General features: G+C 42.9%; 1 protein-coding gene across 6 annotated transcripts in view; it reads left to right on the forward strand.

Moving 5' to 3' along the window:
• Window positions 1-23,352, forward strand: part of BAALC (BAALC binder of MAP3K1 and KLF4) — a 95,340-nt gene that overhangs the window by 17,760 nt on the left and 54,228 nt on the right. The window contains exons 1-2 of one of the 6 annotated variants that reach the window (XM_082434353.1): window positions 1,776-2,053; window positions 14,015-14,227. The exons of 3 other annotated variants lie outside the window; for them this stretch is intronic. In XM_082434353.1, the coding sequence (XP_082290479.1) occupies window positions 1,966-2,053; window positions 14,015-14,227 (301 nt within the window). In that variant the 5' untranslated portion in view covers window positions 1,776-1,965. Of the gene's footprint in view, window positions 1-1,775; window positions 2,054-14,014; window positions 14,228-23,352 lie in introns of those variants that run through there. 2 more of the 6 variants (XM_082434351.1, XM_082434352.1) reach the window with 2 other exon arrangements.

Raw genomic sequence — 23,352 nt, forward strand, 5'->3', positions numbered from 1 at the left:
CCTGGACTTGATTGACTATTTCCTTTCCCGTGTTAGGGAAGTTTTCAACTATAATCTCTTCAAATATTTTCTCAGACCCTTTCTTTTTCTCTTCTTCTTCTGGGACCCCTATAATTCGAATGTTGGTGTGTTTAATGTTGTCCCAGAGGTCTATGAGACTGTCCTCAGTTCTTTTCATTCTTTTTTCTTTATTCTGCTCTGCAGTAGTTATTTCCACTATTTTACCTTCCAGGTCACTTACCCATTCTTCTGCCTCAGTTATTCTGCTATTGATTCCTTCTAGAGAATTTTTAATTTCATTTATCGTGTTGTTCATCATTGTTTGTTTGCTGTTTAGTTCTTCTAGGTCCTTGTTAAACATTTCTTGTATTTTCTCCATTCTGTTTCCAAGATTTGGGATCATCTTTACTATTATTACTCTGAATTCTTTCAGGTGGACTGCTTATTTCCTCTTCAGTTGTTTGGTCTGGTGGGTTTTTACCTTGCTCCTTCATCTGCTGCATATCTCTCTGTCTTCCCATTTTTCTTAACTTACTGTGTTTGGGGTCTCCTTTTCACAGGCTGCAGGTTTGTAGTTCCCGTTGTTTTTGGTGTCTGCCCCCGGGGGGTGGCTTGTGTAGGCTTCCTGGTGGAGCGGACTGGTCCCTGTGTTGTGGTGGTTGGGGCTGGATCTTGTTTTTCTGGTGGGCAGGGCTGCGTCCGGTGGTGTGTTTTGGGGTGTCTGTGAACTTATTATGATTTTAGGCAGCTTCTCTGCTAACAGGTGGGGTTGTGTTCCTGTCTTGCTAGTTGTTTGGCATGGGGCATCCAGCACTGAAGCTTGCTGGCTGTTGGGTGAAGCTGGGTCTTAGCGTTGAGATGGAGATCTCTGGGAGAGCTCTCGCTGATTGATGTTGCGTGGGGCCGGGAGGTCTCTGGTGGTCCAGTGTCCTGAACTCAGCTCTCCCACCTCAGAGGCTCAGGCTTGACACCAACCAGAGCACCAAGACCCTGTCAGCCCCATGTCTCAGAAGAAAAGGGAGAAAAAAAGAAAAAATAAATTATAAAATAAAGTAATTAAAATAAAAAATTATTAAAATAAAAAATTTAAATGTAATAGAAAAAGAAAAACAGAAGAGAGCAACTAAACCAATAAACAAATCCACCAATGATAACAAGCGCTAAAAACTATACTAAGATAAACATAAAAATCAGAAACAAGTCAGTCGCAGACAGCAAACCCCAAGTCCACAGTTGCTTCCAAAGTCCACCGCCTCAATTTTGGGTTGATTCGTTGTCTATTCAGGTTTTCCACAGATGCAGGGTACCTCAAGTTGATTGTGGGCATTTAATCCGCTGCTCCTGATGCTGCACGGAGCGATTTCCCTTTCTCTTCTTTGTTCGCACAGCTCCTGGGGTTCAGCTTTGGTTTTGGCCCCACCTCTGGGTGTAGGTTGCCCTTAGGCTTCTGTTCTCGCCCAGACATGACAGGGTGAAAGCAGCGGCTGATTAGGGGGCTGTGGCTCATTTAGGCTGGGGGGAGGGAGGGGTACGGAATGCGGGGTCAGCCTGTGGCGGCAGAGGCCAGCGTGACGTTGCAACAGCCTGAGGGGTGCCGTGTGTTCTGTTGGGGAAGTTGTCCCTGGATCACGGGACCCTGGCAGTGGCGGGCTGCACAGGCTCCCAGGACGGGGGTGGGGGGGGCGGTGTGTGGATAAGTGACCTGTGCTCGCACACAGGATTCTTGGTGGCTGCAGCAGCAGTGTTAGCGTTTCATGCCTGTCTCTGGTGTCCGAGCTGATAGCCACGGCTCGCGCCCGTCTCTGGAGCTCATTTAGGCGGTGCTCTGCCTTCTGTGGGCAGACAGGGAAGGAATCCCCTCTCCTTGAACACCCCGAAGCAGTGGTCTCTTTCCTCTTCGGCAGCTCCAGACTTTTTCCTGGACTACCTCCCGGCTAGCCGTGGCACACTAGCCCCCTTCAGGCTATGTTCACACAGCCAACCCCACTCCTCTCCCTGGGATCTGACCTCCGAAACCTGAGCCTTAGCTCCCAGCCCCCACCCACCCCGGCAGGTGAGCAGACAAGCCTCTCAGGCTGGTGAGTGCTGGTCGGCAGCGATCCTCTGTGCGGGAACCTCTCCGCTTTGCCCTCTGCACCCCTGTTGCTGCGCTCTCCTCTGTAGCTCCAAAGCTTACCCCCTGCCCACCCCCCGTCTCTGCCAGTGAAGGGGCTTCCTAGTGTGTGGAAACTTTTCCTCCTTTACAGCTCCCTCCCAGAGGTGCAGGTCCCGTCCCTATTCTTTTGTCCTTCTTTTTTCTTTTTCTTTTGCCCTACCCAGGTACGTGGGGATTTTCTTGCCTTTTTGGAAGTCTGAGGTCTTCTGCCAGCGTTCAGTAGGTGTTCTGTAGGAGTTGTTCCACATGTAGATGTATTTTTGATGTATTTGTGGGGAGGAAGGTGATCTCCACATCTTACTCCTCTGCCATCTTGAAGGTCTCCCCTCTATTTGATGAGTTTTAATTCATTGCACTTATTATTATTTGTGTGTGCCTAAACTGTTCCATTTTTGACTCATGGAAGCCCCTTGGTTTGATTCCTTTTTACACAACTCCAGTAGTCTTTGATAGTCCTTGCTTTCTGGTATGATGTTTTTTCTAGACTTATGTTGTATTTTTCCTGTGCTAGACTTGGAATTAACCATTTCTCTAAGGAGTCCTGGTTCCTTTAATTGAAGTATGATATTTAGAGACTACAGCCTGGGCACCTGGGGTGCTCATTGCTATTGGGTTGGTTGTTGTTTATAGACCTTTTCAGAGGACAGAGCTAGGAGTTATTTTCTTTTTTAAAGAGATGATATATTTGTATTGATAGTATCAATTCAAAATTTTCAATTGTAGGGCTTTTCTTATTTTTTTTTATTTTTGTATTTGTTCTTTTTTTTAGGTGCTGAAAATCTTGGTTCCTAACAACATTAGAATTACTTATTTACTTTTTGTATATCTAATAATATGTTACTGAAAATATTTTTAGATTTTTATGGGGTTTTGTCCTTAGGGTGTAGCACAATAGAAATATACAGTCAGATTGCTATGTTTTACAGTAACTTGAAATAATTTCTTGCTGTATCGTTAAGCTATCAACTTGCCATAGAGGTAGGTTATTTGTTTTATCTTGTGGCCAAATTGTTGCTTTTTAAAATTTCAGTTTAATTTTGTTTTATATTTAGGTAAAAAATTTACATGGGTCCAATGACAAATGTACAAAACAAGCTACATTTAAGAAGTCTAACTTTTATTTCTGCCCCATCTACTCTGTTCCCTTTGTCCTCCTCTAGTTTTGGTTATCTTTTCATATATTTATACAATATATACATACATACATACACACACACACACACAACACACATACACATACATTCACATGCTGCCTTTTAAAGATAAAAGGTAGCATACTATACCCTCTGTTTTTTCTGTATGTTGGCCTTCTCACTTAGTATATTCCAGAGATCACTTTAGAGCAGTATATAGATAACTTTCTCATTTCTTTTCATAACTACATATGCTCAATTGTGTGGATATGTCATAGTTCATTGGGGTTGTTTCTAGACTTTTGTCCATGTGTTTTCTCACTTTTGCCAGTGTATCTTTAGGTAGATTCTTTTTTTTTTATAACTTTATTTATTTATTTATTTTTGCTGTGTTGGGTCTTCGTTTCTGTGCTAGGGCTTTCTCTAGTTGCGGCGAGCGGGGGCCACTCTTCATCGCGGTACGCGGGCCTCTCACTATCACAGCCTCTGTTGTTGTGGAGCACAGGCTCCAGACGCGCAGGCTCAGTAGTTGTGGCTCACGGGCCCCGTTGCTCCGCGGCATGTGGGATCTTCCTGGACCGGGGCATGAACCCATGTCCCCTGCATTGGCAGGCAGATTCCCAACCACTGTGCCACCAGGGAAGCCCTCTTTAGGTAGATTCTTAAAAGTGGGATGACTAGGCCAAAGGCTGAATGCAAGCAGGTACTGCCAAATTCCCCTCCACAGCACTTGTACTATGTTGCATTCCCATCAGCAGTGTCTGAGAGTGCCTGTTGTCCCATAGCCTTGCCAACGGAGTATATTGTCCAGTTTAGGGGGTTTTGTCACTTTAATGGGTAAGAAATTGTCACTTAGTTTTAATGTGCATCACTGTGAGTGAGGTCACTGTCTTTTCATATGATTATGGGCAAATTGCCTTTTTCCTAGGTGTATACAATCTGTTTACATCTCTAGGCCTGTTCTTTTGACCATATTCAGTAGTTGGGAATCTTCATCCTTTGAGGATGACTGAGATATTTTGAAGAGCAAAAAGCCCCTAAGTTATTTGGTGAATGAAATTGTTGGGTGTTTGCTCTCAGGTGGAGCAGCTGGGGCTGGCTGAGCATCTTTCCTTATGAGCACAGTCCCAGGGCTTCTCCATAAGGTCTTTCTGCATGAGCTAGTTTGGGCTTCCTCACAGCACAGTGCCCTCGGAGCAGTCAGACTGTTTACATAACTACTCCAAGCTCCAGCACGTATCCCAGCTAAAAAGGCAGAAGCTGTATTACCTCTCGTGACCTAGCCTTGGAAGTCACGCGGTGTCATTTCTCCTGCCTTCGATTGCTTACAAGTGAGTCACAAACCTGCCCAGATTCAAAGGGAGGGAATTAGACACCATCCCTTGATGAAAGAACAGCAGGGTTCTAGAAGAGCATGGCAGTTTTAAGAACTGTTAAGGGTGTGAGATTTTACCTGACAAGTTGGCCTATGACAGTGTCTTGGAAGCTGGTAAGACATGAGACTCCTGGGTCAGAAACAAAGGACTTGATCACTATGGCGCAGCAAGCCTCATGCGAGTTAGCATTTGCATCAGTTTCCTTTTTCCCCAAGTCTCACAGGGGTGACGCAGATGGGTCCAGATTCCTGCACACACGGTAGATTGCGTTACAGGAGATTTCTGTGCCTACGAATCCACTGAAGCTCTTCTCCCAAAGAGCGATATTGTAAATGCAGAGTCAGCGCTCATTGCCCTTGACCTCTCTGCAGCTTTCAGCACTGCGTTGATCTGGCTAATCTCCTCTGCCCACACCCTCCTCCCCACTTTGGAAATCAACCTTCTCCCTGAGTTTCCCGCCCCCGCCCCTGGTGAGTTTCCCTTCTACCTCTGATTACATCTTCTCTGCCTCATTCTCCCTTTTTGGCTCCTCTTTCCCGGTTTCCCCTCACCCCCCTCCCATGGGTACGTGGCTCTTCATGCCCTGTCCTGGCTCCCTTTCCTCATTCAGCATGCTCACTCCTGGGGAATCACCACATTTCCAACTGCTCGAAAGACATCTGGCTGCTGTCAACCAGGTGCCTCAAATTCAGTTTTCCCAAAACCAAATTCATCTCTTCTTCCACACACCTGCCCCTCCTACTGTGCATTCCCTCTCAGTTTACCACAGTCATCCTCTGATTGGGTGCAGGTCTGCAAAGTTATTTTTGTTTTACTCCCATCATTCTCTCTCTTTTTCCGCACATCTGATGGGGCACCAGATCCCACAGACTGTGTCTGAAATGTCTCTTGGAATGAGTAGTTGTCTTCAGGCCCCAGGACCAGTGCCCTAGCTCAGGGCCTCCTTAATGCTCACCTTTGAACAGCCTCCCATTGACTTTCCTGCATGTGGGGCGTCCTGATGGTGAGGCAGGCATCCCCCTCCTCTCTCGTTGCCCCATACTTGTCTCTCCCCAAACCACAGGCTCAGCTGAATTTTTTGGATTTCTCAGCCAGTGAACAACCTTCTTTTCTCCCTTCCTTCCTTCCTTTCCACGAATATTCTTCAGGACCCACTGAGGGCGGTAGGAGGCACTGTTTTAGATATTGTAGCAGAAAACGAGACAGACAAGGCTCTGCTCTTGGAGCTTACATTCAGGTTGGGTGTAATGGTGATGGGCAGAGAAGTAAATCACCAAAGTAATTTCAGATATTTGTAAGCACCATGAAAAAAACCAAGGTAATGAAATAGATGGAGCTTGGGATAGGGTGAGGGCTAACAGATTGTGTGGTCGGGGTAGGCCTCTTTGAGGAAGTGGTATGTGAGTTAAACTGTGAGTGTAAAGCAGGGCTGGCCTTGTGAACATTAGGGGCCAGCGTGCTCCTGGACAGCCACCAGCAAGTACAAAGGCCCTGAGGCTGGAATGAGCTTGATGTGATGGAGGCACAGAATGAGGCCACAGTGATTGGAGGGAACTGAGAGAGGGGGATAGTAGAAGAGGATATGTGTAGGGATGGAATATGTAGTAGCACCTTGTGGGTGATGGGCAGGAGTGTGGACTTCGTTCCCTGGGGCAGTGGGAAACAGAGCTGGGATTACCCCCATAGAGGCGCTGAGCCTCTTGTTTACTTCTGACCTTTCCTTTCTTCAGTCATTCCTCACACTCCTGCCAGGATCTTTCTGGAGCATGGATGTGATCCTGTCACTCAGACCCCCAAATGTTTCATGAGCCCTGTTTCCCACTGGACAAATGAAGAAAATTTTCAGCATGGCCTTCTAGGCCCTTGGCCCTCTGGCTTGAACCTTCTATCCCTACCAGCTCCACACTCTTGACCCTCACTGCTTCCTAAGCCTGCCCTTTCCTTTCTTCTTTATGTCTTTAGTCTTGCTTGCTCAGATGGAACATTTTACCTTCACATTTGCTCAGCGCACAAATCGAAGCCCAAAGCCACGCCCTCTGCAAAACCTCCTAACCGCCCTAGGTTCTCCCCAGGTAGAACCAATCTCTGTTTCCCTATTTCCCTATTTTTCTTCTAATCGTTATTTCCACTGCTCTCTGGTCAGCCTTGGGTGCATGTGCACAGGTCCGTCCTTCTGCAGGAATGAGGGCTTCCTGGGGGCAGAAATTTTGTCCTGCTCATTGTCTGGGAAATAGGAGCTCCATTAATGTTTTGTGAGATTGACAAGATAGGCAAACACCAGTGTGTTATTCTATCTTGCATTTGAAGAAGATGATGGGCTGTTGCTTGGCTGTAACGCAGTGGGGTTTTGGGCACGGCTCCACGGGCATTTAGCTGTGTGGTTGCACGGTCACATAACTGTGTGCTGCAGTGACTGCTTCGCTACATGACCACATAACTGCATGATCGCATGGCTGTGCAGTTGTTTAGCTGCATGAGTATATGGAAGCATAGCTATCCGGCCACAATTTGCACAGCTGCATGGCTGGCCAGCCACTTTACTATATGGCTGTGTGGCTGCATGGCCATGTGGTTCCATTGCTTTGACAGAAAAACTTCCCTTTGCTTTTCTATGAATTGCATCAAGATTTCTACCAACGTTCTGAGGTTGGTTGGGTTTTCCATAGGGAAGCTGTTGGCATTTGGGGTGGGGCTGCTGCATGTAGGCATAACCATTAAGCATCCCTTGACCCTGCCACCAAATTGCAGTATGGTTCTCATCATCAAGACAACCCAAAACGTCCCCGTTCCTTTCCATACTCCCCCTCTCCACACCTGTTAAGACTGCTAGATCATGAGGACAGGGGAGTAAGGTGAAGGAAAAGTTACAAAGAAATTGTACTCATCAGAAAAAGCTTAGAGCTGAAAGGGATCCACATAATCGTTAACAACAAGTCCTGAAGTCTTTATGAGATAATCAAGACCTGCGAGCTTAAGGGCCTTGCCTGAAGTCCCACAGCTTGTCAGCCACAGGACCCAAACTAGAAAACATTTTAAAAATCTGTGATCTGTAAAATAGGGATTTACTTTTTTTGTTTTGGCCGCGCTGTGCGGCTTGCGGAATCTTAGTTCCCCAACCAGGGATCGAACCCGGGCTCCCATCAGTGGAAGCACAGAGTCCTAACCACTGGTCTGCCAAGGAGGTCCCTACTTGTTTTTATATAACAAATACTTGTGTATTTTACTTACTTTGGGCCAGATACTGTTCTAACCACATAACAAAACTCACTGAATATTTGTAGCAACCCTATGAAGTCAGATTAAACCCACTTTGCAGATGAGGCCACACAGCACTTACTTTCTTTATGCCACTTTTAAAAAATAATACAACGCACCCCCAGAATGTCGTGGGGAGGATAGAATGGTGTGACATATGACGAAGACTCAGCTGTCAGTAGTGCTCAGTAAACGCTAGCCATCATTCATTATGGCTGTGACTTTGTCCCCCTGTGCTCCTCCCCATGTCCTTCCCTCCTCTAGGTTATACAGTTTCAACTTCAGAGGTCCTAGTTCTGTCGTCCGAGTAGGAACACCATTGTTTTTTCCCTGAAACGACACACACTGTGGGTACAGGACACAGGTATATCTTGGGAGAGGAGGTCATCTTTTCACAAGTTCCTTTAGGGACCCAGAATTTAAACTTCTGCCACTCCGTGTCATGCTTGGTTCTTAGAATCCACTTGCTTCTGTAATTACAGAAGCACTTGTTTCCACCAGTCTCTGCTCCTGAAACGCTCAGGGCTACCCTGTGGTTGTTTTTGTTCAGAGAGTGAGAGAACAAGAGGCGAAGAGAGGCAGATAAAAAAGGAGGTAGAAACTACATATTCATCACTAAAGAGAGAGCCCTGCTTTCCCAGACTGCTTTTTTCAGGCCTCAGGAATACTTTCTTGGTTGCCAGGGACCTCCTTGAATCAGGGCTTGAAATGAAGATGTTGTCGCAGGGGAGCACCTGAAGACAGATTCCATGTTTTGGAATATGGGCAGGACACTGGCAAGCGGGTTCTCCCATAGGCAGCAGGTTGGGGAGAGGGAGCTAGTGATTTATTGTTATCCAGAAAGATCCAATTTTATTTTTTAAATCTCCTGAGTGGTTTATTCAGATAAATATATTTGAATGTGTCTCTGGTTTGTTGAATTTGTTCAAACCCAATGAACACATTAACCATTAATGAGGTGCTTGGGCATCTTTGAAAGCCTGGTAATAATCCTCTTAAGAGAAAATCATATCTATTTAATCCCTTTCTCTGTGTGTAATGCTGAATACAGCATCTAAAGTGGATTTATACTCCACAATGCCCAAAGTGACTTCGCTTACTACAGTCACAGATACATTAGGATGCTTACATCCAAATGGACTCTGAAAATACATGTCCTACAGGTTAATTCGAATGGTTGGTTCATAAGACAAATCGAGAATCTAGTTCTGGATGAAATGTAATCCTTTTGCCTTTATGAATCACTTGACTCCACAATTATGCCTCAAATGATGTCATGAATATTTATTTATTTTGTTACCTAAGTTTTAATTTTCTTTGGTGCAGGTTTTGCTATTGGGATGATATAGAAATAGACATTACTGAAGGGCTTGAGACTAAGGCGGACCAAATATTGACATCCTCCTAGTCATCGAAGTGTCCCTACTTTTTACCTTAAAAAATGAATGAATTAATTTATTCAGCAGTTATCTAGGGAGCCCTGACGAAGTGCAAGACATGGTCCTGAGCACTCAGGATAGATCTATGAAGAGCCCTTGTGAAGTTTACAGTCAGAGCAACTCTGTCCAATAGAACTTCCTGTGATGATGGAAGGTTCTATGTCTGCATTGTCCGATACAGTAGCGACAGCTATGGGTCGTTTGGAATGGGGCTAGTGCAGCTGAATTTTTTATATTCTTTAATGTCAATTTAAATTTGCATAGCTCATTGTAGCTAGTGGCTGTTGTATTGGAAAACACAGGTAGAAGAAGAGGTAGATTAACTGATTCACACAGCTAATGAATTACAATCATTGTAAGTGCTACAGGAGAAGCCAGGTACTATGGGAAAATAAAACTCAGAAATGTAACCTAATCTAAGGGTTGGCTAAGACTCCTCTGAGATATCGATGTTTGTGTTAAAAACTGAAGAGTGCTTGGGATTCACCAGGTTTGGGTTGACATGGGAACATTTTTAGCGAAAGGAACAGCATGTGCAAAGGCCTGGGGCAGGCCTCCAGCCAGTGCAGTGCAGTTGGAGCATCTTGAGAGCAGTGAGTGAGAGGAGCAGGCAGGGCTGGATCACACAGAACCCTGTCTGCCGTAATAAGGATCTGAGATGTCACCCGAACAGCAGTGAGAAGCCTTGGAATTGTTATGACCAGGAGAGTAACTTGATCCAATTACATTTTAAAATTTTTAAAATATTTTTCAGTTGTCCATGCGCATACTTCAGAGTCAATCATTTCTGTAAGGCTTGTTATGAAAATCAACAGCCCCCTGTTAATACTTCCTAGTTTTTCAATTCCCAAGGGGACATTATTTTCACCTCTTTCAACTGATTCTCTTGGTATTTACTTGTCTCTAAATAATATGCAGATCTTGTCTTGATGTTTCAGTTTAAGGCCTGATCTATTAATTATCCACATAGAAGGTGAGGATTTCTCTCTTTCACCCCCACCTGCACCACTCCCAATATAGTTGTACGTAGTTTGGTTAGATCAGTGTTCATTGGTTCTCCTGGTACATTTTGTTAACACTGTTTACAGCTGAACCATGTAATATACTGTGATTACTTTTCCTTTCACACAATTTTTTTTTCGCTGCACTAAGAATTTTTTTTTTTTTTAATTTGAACTCATCACTAATTCACATTAAACTGTCCTCCGGTTGTGCAAATCTCCTTTCAACATGTTCAAGCACATTAGGAATTCTTTCAGTTTTTTTCTTTTTGAAGAAATTGCCCTTGGAGCTTTCTGACCTGCTGCAGTCCTGGGCTAGTTGCTCTCCAAGCAAGTGGCACAGCTCTTGGTTCAGAATCTGCCTTCACCATTAATCTGAGGATCCCCTTGGCCTCTCTTTTGTGTTGAATTTCTGGATCCTGTGTCTTCTTTCTTGGTTGTTTCCTTTATTTTGGCCCAAAACATCTTCAAGTACCTTCCTATGTGGGAGGTAACTTTTTTTTTAAATTAATTGATTTATTTTTATTGAAGTATAGTTGATTTACAGGGAGGTAATGTTTTTTGAGACCTTGCATTTCAAACATCTCTTTATGCCTTCTCTATTTAATTGATAGCTTGGCTGGATATAAAAGTCTAGGATGGAAATCACATTCCTTAGGTTCCGAAGTTGCTGTTGAGAAATCTGATGTCATTCCGATTTGTGATCATTCATATGAAATTTGGCGTCCTCCCCCATCCCTACCCTCCCCACCCTGTCCCCATCCCCCTGCATACTCTTTCCTCCCTCCTGCAAGACTTTTAAAAAAATCTGGAACCTAAGAGCTTTCAATTATGTAAACATTTTGTCAAGTTATTTTTTCTCGTAGAGTGGTCCTCTATTTTTCTTATCTTTTCTTTCCTAGTTTACATCTCTTTGGGGTTTTTCTGTTTTGTTTTATTTTTCCATTGGGTTTTTAAAATTTTTAATTTTTTATACAATTTTTAAAGGATATGGTCATTTACAGTCATTACAAAATATTGACTAAATTACCCACGTTGCACAACACATCCTTGCAGCCTATCTTACATCTAATAGTTTGTACCTCCCATTCCCCCAACCTGATATTCCACCCCCAGTGGTAACCACTAGTTTGTTCTCTATATATGTGAGTCTGTTTCTTTTTTGTTATATTTACTAGCTAGTTGTAATTTTTAGATTCCACATATAAGTGACATCATACAATATTTGTCTTTCTCTGTCTGACTTATTTCACTCAGCATGATGCCCTCCAAGTCTATTCCTGTTACTGCAAATGGCAAAATTTCATTCTTTTTTATGTCTGAGTAGCATTCCATTGTATATATATACCACAACTTCTTTATCCATTCATCTGTCGATGGACACTTAGGTTGCTTCCATGTCTTAGCTATTGTAAATAGTGCTGTTATGAACATTGGGGTGCATGTATCTTTTTGAATTAGTGTTTTTGTTTTTTTCAGATATATACCCAGGAGTGGAATTGCTGGGTCATATGGTAGTTCTATTTTTAGTTTTTTGAGAAACCTCCATACAGTTTTCCACAGTGGCTGCACCAATTGACATTCCCAACAACAGTGTACGGTGGTTTCCTTTTCCCCAGATCCTTGCCAACATTTGTCATTTGTGTTATTTTTGATGACAGACATTCTGACAGGTGTAGAAGAGATATCTCATTGTGGTTTTAATTTATATTTCCCTGATGATTAATGATGCTGAGAATCTTTTCATATGCCTGTTTGCCATCACATTTCCTCTTTGGAAGAATGTCCATTCAGGTCTTCTGCCCATTTTTAATCGGGTGTTTTTTATATTGAGCTGTATGAGCTGTTTGTATATTTTGGAAAGTAACCCCTCTCAGTCATATCATATGCAAAAATTTTCTCCCCTTTAGTAGGCTGTCTTTTCTTTTTGTCAGTGGTTTCCTTTGCTGTGCAAAAGCGTTTAAGTTTAATTAGGTCCCGTTTGTTTACTTTTGCTTTTATTTCCTTTACTTTAGGAGATGGACCCAAAAAAATATTGCTGCGATTTATGTCAAAGAGTGTTCTGCCTATGTTTTTCTCTAGGAGTTTAATAGTATCCGGTCTTACATTTAGGTCTTTAATCCATTTTGAGTCTATTTTGTTTATGGTGTTAGAGGACAAAAACAGACGCATAGATCAATGGAACAGGATAGGAAGCCCAGAAATAAACCCACACACTTATGGTCAATTAATTTACGACAAAGGAGGTAAGAATATACAATGGAGAAAAGACAGCCTCTTCAATAAGTGGTGCTGGGAAAACTGGACAGCTACATGTGAAAGAATGAAATTAGAAGGTTCTCTTTGGTTTTTTGCTCTACTTTTTGGGAGATTTCCTCAACATTATCCTCCTACTTTTCTGTGGAATTTTCATTTTTCCTACCTTATTTTTTATTTCTAAAACCTCTCGGTTTTCTGAATGTTCCTTTTTTGTAGCATCCATTCTCATTTTTTACATGCAGTAGGTTTTTGGTGATGATTTTAATTAGGTTGTTTCCTCTACAGTCTTCATTTCTTCCCGTTTATTTTTCCCTTGTTTGTTTTTCTGCCTGTTGTTCATTTGGAAGTTTTCAGCCCTTGACTGTTTGCTCATATATAAGGAGAGACCACTAAGATTTTGGAAGCTCCATGCACAAAGTTGGGGCTTGAAGTCTGTCCTTTTCACTGTGGAGTATCTGGCTGGGTCATTCCATTGAGGAACTCTTGATGTTTGTATTTTTAGGCCTTTTTGAAAGGAGGGGGTGATCAGATTCCACTGGGCAGATTCTTCCAATTTCCTGCATGGAGGGTATCTGCCTGTTTGAGTTGGGGAAGAAGTCTGGTGTCTCATGCTCCCTAGTTTCAGTTTAATAGCCCTGACCACCATTGTTCTAAGTGATCCTCAGTCCAGAAATTTTCACCAGAAAATAACACTACAACCTCCTTCAGGGTGGAGGAGGGTCGGTCATTCAGATCTACTATGTTGGGGAGAGAACCTGGGATTCTAACTGCTTCTTAACCTGATTTCCCACAAATTCCTTCTCTCCCACTTCCAAAAGTCTCCATTGTCTCTAATTTCTGTCTCTAATTAAAGGATATGAACCATGTTCATGCTTCTCAGCTTTCCCATCTTCTGCTTAGGATTCATCTTTCTTAGACGGCTAAGCCAGTAACCACATGCTCATCTCCTTTCCAGCTTCCAAAATTTTGTATTATGTTTTCTCTCCTCTTCTCTTTGTCCTTGTGGGTTTATTCCATTAAAAAAAATCCCTTACATTTGTTTTAGTGGGACTTGGGAGTAGAATAGAGCTAACTGCAACTGCAATTATAAAATTTTCCATTTAAAAATTGGAGTTCAATGAACCTGCTTAAAATAAAATAAAACCTTGGTTATAGTAGAGAAAAAGGATTTGATGGTTCTGGCGGTTTTGTATTGGATGAGGTAGTGGATAGAATTGTGTCTCCCAGAAGGATATGTTCAAGTCCTAACCGCTGCCCGCCCCCCTTCCCGCCCAGTGACCCTAACCTCTGAATTTGATCTTATGTGGTAATAGAGTCTTTGCAGGTGTAGTCAAGTTAAGATGATGTTATACTGGATTAAGGTAAACCCTAATCCAATGACTAATGTCTTTATAAGAAGGAAATTTGGACACAGACACAAAGAGGAGAACACCATGTGAAGACAGAGGCAGAGGTTGGAGTGATGCATTTACCAACCAAGGAACACCAAGAATTGCCAGCAGCCACCAGAAGCCAGGAGAAAGGCATAGGACAGGCTCTCTTTCTCGGCGCCTCCAGAAAGAACCAACTCTGCCAACATCTTCATTTCAGACTTCCAGCCTCCAGAACTGTGAGAAAATAAATTTCTGTTATTTTAAGCCACCCAGCTTGTGGTACTTTGTTAACGGCAGCCCCCAGAAACTAACACAGATGAATATTGTTATGTAACAGTGTTCTTAGAAATGAAATGTGCTTTGAGAAACGGAAGGTGATTTTCCCTGAAACAGGAATTTGTTCTCTACACCATTTGTTATCTGGAAGTTTCATTTAGTATATGTCTTAATTTTTCTTGAACACTATAAAATTGTCATTATGTAGCACCCCAGTTTGGGTTCTGCCTCAGCTTTGCTGCAGCTGCTTTATCTTGGAATTGTTACTCCAGGATTCTTTTAAGTGTGAACGACGAGGCTTTCCTTTAAATCCATTTTTGCTGTCCTTACTCTCTCTTTGGACTGCTCCTCTGCTTCTGTCCCTTTTCTAACCCCTGCCCCTGTCCTTGTCTCCTTCTGCATCTGCATGGGACAGCGTATAGTTCCAGTAGACTTTTCTAGACTGCCTTTAAAATAATTGTCTGGGGACTTCCCTGGTGGCGCAGTGGTTAGGAATCCGCCAACCAATGCAGGGGACACGGGTTTGAGCCCTGGTCCGGGAAGATCCCACATGCCATGGAGCAACCAAGCCCATGCACCACAACTACTGAGCCCACGTGCCACAACTACTGAAGCCCGCACGCCTAGAGCCCATGCTCCGCAACAAGAGAAGACACCGCAATGAGAAGCCCACGCACCACAACGAAGAGTGGCCCCCGCTCGCCGCAACTAGAGAAAGCCCGCACACAGCAACGAAGACCCAATGCAGACAAAAATAAATAAATAAATACATAAATTTATTTAAAAAGTAATTGTCTGATAGTGCTTTGGGGATTGATTGGCTTTTTTTTTTTTCCAGTGAAAAGAGTATTTGACTAATTAGCTTTTGGCAAATTGGTCTTTCAATGAGTTGCCTTTGGGTGAATTATTTTTTGACAAAATGATCCAGAGGCCAAACATCCTATCCAAGGAAGCATGTTTTGCTTTAAGAAGTCAGTAGAAGACTGTGAGAATTATGTAGCCTGCATTCTATTCTGGCTTGCTTCTTATTTGCTGAGACTAATTTGTAGACCTTCTAAGCACCAGTTTCCCTGTAAAAATGGGGAAAATAATGCCAACTCTTGATGGCCAAAAAGCATATGAAAAGATGCTCAACGTTACTAATTATTAGAGAAATGCAAATCAAAATTACCGATACAATGAGGTATCACCCCACACCGGTCAGAATGGCCATCATCAAAAAGTCTACAAACAATATATGCTGGAGAGGGTGTAGAGAAAAGGGAACCCTCCTACACTGTTGGTGGAAATGTAAATTGGTACAGCCACTATGGAGAACAGTCTGGAGGTTCCTTTAAAAACTAAAAATAGAGCTACCATATGATCCAGCAATTCCACTCCTGGGCATATACCTGGAGAAAACCATAATTCAAAGAGATACATGCACACCAGTGTTCATTGCAGCAATATTTACAATAGCCAGGACATGGAAGCAACCTAAATATCCATCAATAGATGAATGGATGAAGAAGATGTGGTGTATATATACAATGGAATACTACTCAGTCATAAAAAAGAATGAAATAATATCATTTGCAGCAACATGGATGGACCTAGAGATTATCATACTAAGTGAAGCAAATCAGACAGAGAAAGGCAAATATCATATGATACTACTTATATGTGGAATCTAAAAAAATGGTGCAAATGAACTTATTTACAAAACAGAAACAGACTCACAGACTTAGAAAACAAACTTATGGTTACCAAAGGGGAGAGGAGGGGGGGAAGGATAAATTAGGAGGTTGAAAAAAATAATGCCAGCTTCACAGGTGTAAAGATTAATTGACCCACGGATAACTTAAATTTAAAATTTGCTTAAGAATGTACACATTGAACTGGGAAAAGCCACTCCTAACAGCTCATAAACAGTCATAAAACAAAGAATAATTTACAAAGGGGAAACCCACAAATAAGAAAGCCTGAAGAATAGCTGAATAATTAGTAATTTTCTTAATAATTAATTAGTAATTATTATTAATTTGCATTCTGAATAATAGCATTAATTTAACAGGTAATTTTGTTTTGTAGAAACTGAATTGCAACTGTTAGTTTTAGTGGTAGAAATATAAGTTTATTTATTTTCTATTTCACTTTTGTCCACTTGATGCTTTTTTTTTTTTTAAGGAAATTTTATTTATTTATTTATTTATTTGGCTGCGTTGGGTCTTCGTTGCTGCACGTGGGCTTTCTCTAGTTGCGGCGAGTGGAGGCTACTCTTCATTGCGGTGTGCAGGCTTCTCATTGCAGTGGCTTCTCTTGTTGTGGAGCACGGGCTCTAGGCATGCAGGCTTCAGTAGTTGTGGCACACGGGCTCAGTAGTTGTGGCACACAGGCTCTAGAGCACAGGCTCAGTAGTTGTGGCGCACGGGCTTAGTTGCTCTGTGGCATGTGGGATCTTCCCAGACCAGGGCTCGAACCCATGTCCCCTGCACTGGCAGGCGGATTCTTAACCACTGCGCCACCAGGGAAGCCCCACTTGATGCTTTTGATTTTGGAACACAGTGGTGGACCATCATTTGCGTCATTGTCATTATCACTGTTATTTTTCATTTTAACAGTGATGCCAATTTTCACCATCCATTACACTTACTGCAGGTCGGTTCCTCTAAGGATGGGAACTGTACACCACATCTGCTTACAATGGGATACCATTGTTTCCAGCTCAGTGCCCTCTATTTCCTTGTGTTGGGTGATGACACAAGTCTCTTACCTTTTCTCTACTTAAATAACTCAGAAGTCTTTATCCATGAAGCCATTTCCCCTTCATAGTGCAGAGGTCCCGTTTATACACTCCTTTCTTCATACTTCAAGACTATTAAAGGAGTTGGTGCCAACACAGCCTTAAAAATAATGCAAACATGGGCATCAAATCATGGAATTCTAAGTTGAAGTCATCCGGATGATCACAAATACGCATATAATAATTTTTTTTTCACAATTATCATCCAAATGGAAGCACAAGAATATAACCTCAGTCCCCCCAGGAGTTTGCTGACCCCTGCGTCTTTAGGCACATTAACCCAGATGTAAGAAAGCATCCAGCATGTAGTAGTCACTTGGTGAAGGAAAGTTTTAATGATATTTATGCCAAAACCATCCACTAAGGCCAGAGATTTCCAACCTGTGTATTTAAAGTTAAATCAACTGGGTATCAATGATGCCATGTTTCAAAAAATTTAAAAAGGATCAGGGAAAACATTACTCAACTTAAACTTTAACAAAGTTGAATTTGAATCTAAGTAACGGGTAACAGTGGTGCCGGAAGTGTGTAACATGAAGTGCAGAATGCAAAACTAGTTATGGTCCTTGCCCCAGTCGTGCAATTTTCACAGGAGCCAGAAGGCCCTTGAGAAATTACTTTTCAAACCTATCACATAAAGAAGGAAGAGGCTACGGAAAGGAAACCGTTTTCACAATGAGCAAGAGTTATCCTAGCAGAGATACTCTGGGGCCCATGCCAGATACCTCAATCCATACTGGATCCCTGGGATCTGTGTGGACACCCCAGGGCCCATGCCAGATACCCCAGGGTCATGCTGTACACCCTGATCCACACCAGACACTCCGGGGTCATGCCAGATGCCCTGGATCCACACCAGATGTCCCTAGGATCTATGCTAGACATGCTGGGGCTCATGCTGGACACCTTGGGGCCAACACCAGACACCCTGATTCCATGCCAGATGTCCCCAGATACACACCAGATGCCTAGACGTTGCTTCCTCTCTGCTAGAAAATATACAAAACCATGTACATCCTCAAAAAGTCCTTATAAAAGTCACACCTTAAAAAAAATGGCCTTGCCCTGTAAGCAACCCTGAGAATGAAAATTATACAGTCAGGACACAGTACAGCTTTTGGAGGATTTGAACCCCAGAAGCTGATGGCTCATTAGATTCTGAAGAGGGACTAGATCCTGAAGCTACTCCTCAAGTCTCCTGCATCGAGATGGACTTCTTGCAGGAAAGGACAAATACACAAATTCCAACTTGGTTGTCAGGGAAACCCCTCTGGCATATCACCCCTCAAAAAAGTGCCAGCGTGTTCTGGAAATAAAGGAGAAAGTCATTTGTGTGTTTGATGAGAACAAACTGAAACAAGACCACAGCTTCTCATGTCAGGCAGAGCCAAGGGCCCAGCAGCAAAGCAAACTTTGGGCCAAGACCTGGGCAGGGCTTCCTCCGTGGTGCTCATGGCACCGCTGCTCCCCTTCCCAGACCTTGGGTGTCTGCTCTGGGGATATCAGCTAGCTGATTTTCTGGGCTCACCTTATGCAGTACAAAGATGTGGACGAGGGTCAGAGGAAACCCTAGACGAGTGTGTTTGGAAATATACGATGTACAAAGGATAATTCGTAGATATTTGGACCTGGAAGAGACCTGAGGATACAGGCACCCACTTCTTTAGATTCACTCTAGGAAGGCACCTGGGCTGTGCCCTTTGGTTGGATAAGCTTGGGAAATGCTCCACGCTGTGAACTCCTCTTAGAGTCACAATGTACATGAGCATATTAAGGGCTATGAGAAATCCTATAGTAAATAAACCTGTTTACCTGAATGGTGGCCCCAAAGCCAGGTCACCAGTCCTAATCCCCAGAACCTGTAAATATTACTTTATATGGGAAAAAAGTGAATATTGTCTCATATGACAAAAGATATGATTAAGTTAAGGATCTTGAGAGTAGTAGCTTATCCTGGATTATCAGGATGGGCTCTAAATGCAACAATGTGCAACCTTAGAAGAGAGAGGCAGAGGGAGTTTCAACACTATACCACACACAGAGAAAGAAGGCCACATGGAGACAGAGGCGGAGATTGGATGCAGCCACAAGCCAAGGAATACCAAGGAATGTCAGCAGCCACCAGAAACTAGATGAGGCAAGGAAGGCCAGAGAGAGGTGGCCCGCCCTGCTGACACCTTGAATTTGTACTTCTGGCCTCAGAACTGTGAGAGAATAAAGGTCTCTTGTTTTAGCCATCAAGGTTGTGGTACTTTATTACAGTAGCCACAGGAAACAAATACATCTTTGTTTAATGCAGAGTTGCCCAAACTTACCATAACAGAATACCCAGTTATCATTCTGGAAACTTAATGCTCCAAAGAATTCACTCTGGGAAACATCACTTGAGATGAATTCACGAATGACTGAATCATAGTGGTGTCACTGAGGAAATTTACAAGTCTGGGTCCATCCTGAGGTTACCGGAGTCCACAGACTGGCCACAACTGCAGGCCACGCCACATGCTTTTCTTTGGTCCCCCTATCAGAAAGGGCATCTTGTATTTCTTGCTGCCTCTTACCCATCTTATCTGTTTGTACTGTTTTACATCTGTGAGGTGTAACATTCAGATCCTTCTGACAGTTCTACCTATTACACAGGTCATAAATGCTCTCGCAGATGTGCCTGACATCTTTGCTTCATAAGTGTTCTTGCAGTCTCTCCCAAGGTAGTTTTGTAGGGGGAATCCTCTTTCTAAGGCTGGACTGCACAAAGAATGTCAGGATGCTGGGGAACGGAAACTAGACAGAGGGTTTCACGTGGTCTTTTATTCCCTGTTAAATTCAGTGCTCAGACTGTTCTTAGGTATCACCTGCATTGCTTTCAACTCTTTGCCTGGAGGTGACCACTTCAAAGGACTGTGTGGTCCCAAGCTCCAATATGGTGTTGCTTTCTCGGGATGGGGTTCTACACCCACAGTTGGCCTTTGGCAGAGGATTTCTGCATCACCTGCTCAGCAGCTTGTCCCTTTTAACACCATTTTATGGGATATGAGGGCAGAGGTTTTGATTACCTATTTAGCCTTTCCTCAACTCCATTCCAACCCCCATGGGTTAATGCCATTAGATCTCACCAAGGGCAGTGTCTCAGGGGAATCCTTAAGGGACAAGGCACTTTGTAAATAGATTAGAAAGTGTACCCTTAATGGGGGAGAAGCTATCAGAGTCTCTAAGCCAAGAATTTTAAAGGGGAGAGTCTTTTCTCAGGGCTAACATGGAAAACTATGGAAACAGGAATCAGTGATCTTTCACAATCCTTGCTTAGGAAAAAAATGGTCATAAGAAGAAAAAAATTGCTTGTTTGTTCTAGCACAGTTTTCACCATTCTTAGTACAAGGATTGTTTTATAATGTCAAAAATTTCAGTATTCAGTATAATGTCCAAAACTTTCAATATTCAATAATTGAGGCTTCCCTGGTGGCGCAGTGGTTGCAAGTCTGCCTGCCGATGCAGGGGACGCGGGTTCGAGCCCTGGTCCGGGAAGATCCCACATGCCGCGGAGCAACTAAGCCCGTGCGCCACAACTACTGAGCCTGAGCTCTAGAGCCCCTGAGCCACAACTAGTGAGCCTGCGTGCTACAACTACTGAAGCCCACACGCCTAGAGCCTGTGCTCCGCAACAAGAGAAGCCACCGCAATAAGAAGCCCGCGCTCCGCAATGAAGAGTAGCCCCTGCTCGCCACAGCCTGCGCGCAGCAACAAAGACCCAATGCGGCCAAAAATAATAAAAATAAATAAATAAAATAAATTAATTTTTTAAAAATTGAGAAAAATTGCCCCCCCAATTGACAAAAAGCTATTATGAATTCAGTAATGCTTTTAAATGAATTTCCTTTTCTGAGTTCACCTACATTTGGAAAACAGTAGTTAACATGTGAGACATAGCATTTTTTCAAGCTATAGGCAATGCTTAATATGTACTTGAATTTGCAGACTTTACCATAACCCACCTGGGCAGTGGTTCCCAAATATGGCATATGGACCAGTATCAGTCCTGACCAAGTTACCACTGGCTTGCAGCAAAACGAGAAACAGAGCCAGTTTAGTGAGATTTTCACAGTGTCACTGAAGTGTTAGCCCTACAAGGGTAGGGGCCATGTCTTCTTCATATGGTCACTGCTGTATCCTTAGCGCCTAGTACAGTGTCTGCCACATAGTAAATGTTCACTGTTTATTGAGCGAATGAAAAAATTAGTCAATTGAAAAGACAATTCTTTATTCTGATATTTCTTAGTGTGATGGTATATAGTAGTTTGATTTTTTCAAGCTTTATTTAGCAAAACAAAAAGTGCAAAACCCTGTTTTGTTTCCTGTATCAATTAGGCTTAGGTTTAATTGTGAAGAAGAAACCTGAAAAGTAGTGATTTAAAACAAGATGAGTGTTTATTTCCCTCCAGGGCCAGTATGGCAGCTCTTAAGTCCTCAGGAACCCAGGCTTCCTCTAGCTCACTGCTCTGCCATAAGCTTACTGCCCTGCCATGCTCAGGTGGCCTTTAAACTTACGGTCCAGGCATAACATTCACATTCCAGATATCAAGATAGGGGAAGAGAAAGGAGAAGGACCTGCCTCCTTCCTTTAAGGAAACTTCCTGGTAGTATCCTATATCACTTATATCTTATTGGCCAGAACTTAGTCACATGACCACATGTAGCTGCAAGGGAAGCTGGGAAAAGTCTTTTAGCTGAGTGGCAACATGCCAAGCTAAAAACCAAGATTCTGTTACTAAGGCAAAAGCAAAGGATTAACATTAGATGGCAGCTAGCAGTCTGGCCATGATTCCCCCAATTTTTTCAGATAATTTAAAAAATATGGGGACCACTGCTGAAGGAGGCTTCCCCACTTCCATCTCCATGCATGCAATTATACAGGACAGAGCCGGTCAGAATGTGGCAGACTGTTTTACCCTCTTCAGTTACTCATTTTTCTCATCGTGCAGCACACTGGAGATCTCATCCCTGTGACCCAGCATTGGGAACCTCTGCCCTCTGCTGTCTCAGCTCCAAAGAAGTTGAGATGGGAGGGGCTGGTGAGGATGGTTCAATCTCTGCTTATGATTGGTTTCCTTCCAGTCTTTTCCAACTGTGGGCTTTCAATTCCTAGGCTACCAATTGGCTGGGGTTTTATCTTGATTAAGTCATGATCCAGGAAGTTTTTCACTATGCCTCAGTGTAAATCAATATTTCAAAGGAAGAACTGTGGATCAAAAACTTTTGTTTTTTGAGGGTGGAGGCTCTGGGATCCTGTCCTCCCTTTCTACTGACTACTGTCCCTTTGCTAGACTTGAATGAGTTTGAGCTGATGAGTACTGGTTTCTTTTCCCCATGTGTTTCCAGTCTTGTGTGGGAAGAAAGTTTAGACAAAATATTCTTTTACTCATTTTACAAAGGTTTTCCTTTGGGTTTCTGTTGTTCAGATGGATAGTCCTCAAACTCTAGAAATAAGATGGTGGGGATATTTGGATCTCAGAATTTCAGTTTCTTTTGATAGCCACCTATGCCATGCAAAATTCCCCACCTCCTCAACAACCTGTGTTCCTCTGGAACCTGAGTTTCTGGTTTTTACTCTGCGTACAGCTGCCTAATATTCCCACAAGGTGAGTAGGGCAAAGGTGATACTTGGAGTCACGGAGTCCAGAGTTCTAATCCTGACTTTGTCTCTTACTAGATTAAGACTCTGGGAAAGTTACTTGAACTTTCTGAGCCCTGGTTTTCTTATCTGTTGTCCTGGGATAATAAGAGCACTTACCTAGTAGGGTAGTTGTGGGTATTAAATGAGAGAACATACCGTAACTAAAATTTATTGAGAATTTATTATGTGCCACACAATATTCCAAGTGCTTTGTATGTATTAACTTGTTGAATTCTCCATGAACTTTTTGAAATAGGAGCTATTATTGTTCCCATTTTTCAGAAGAAGAAACTGAAACACAGAGAAGAGAAGTAGCTTTCTTACGGTCATTCTGTGTTCCTGGCACATAGAGTGATGGTTTTCATTAGTATACTCAATGGTGGAGAAATTAGGAACCATCTGGTCTACCATTGTCTTCAGAGATCAGCCTGGAGCTGCTATTTAGTAGGGTAATTTTGTAATGGCAAAGGAATATGTCAAAGTGTATTTCTCAAAATGTTAAAACCTTAATTCTCATACAAATAGTGAGCAGGTGTCACTCTTTAACTTATTAATAAGGGTCACAGCAGGATGATAAAGCCAGGTCAAAAGAGAATATGCGGGTGTGGTTATTAAAAGGGCAACAGGAATCCTCG

This window comes from Balaenoptera physalus, assembly GCF_965194825.1.
Source record: "Balaenoptera physalus genome assembly, chromosome: 17".
In the NCBI taxonomy this organism is placed as follows: Eukaryota; Metazoa; Chordata; class Mammalia; order Artiodactyla; family Balaenopteridae; genus Balaenoptera; species Balaenoptera physalus.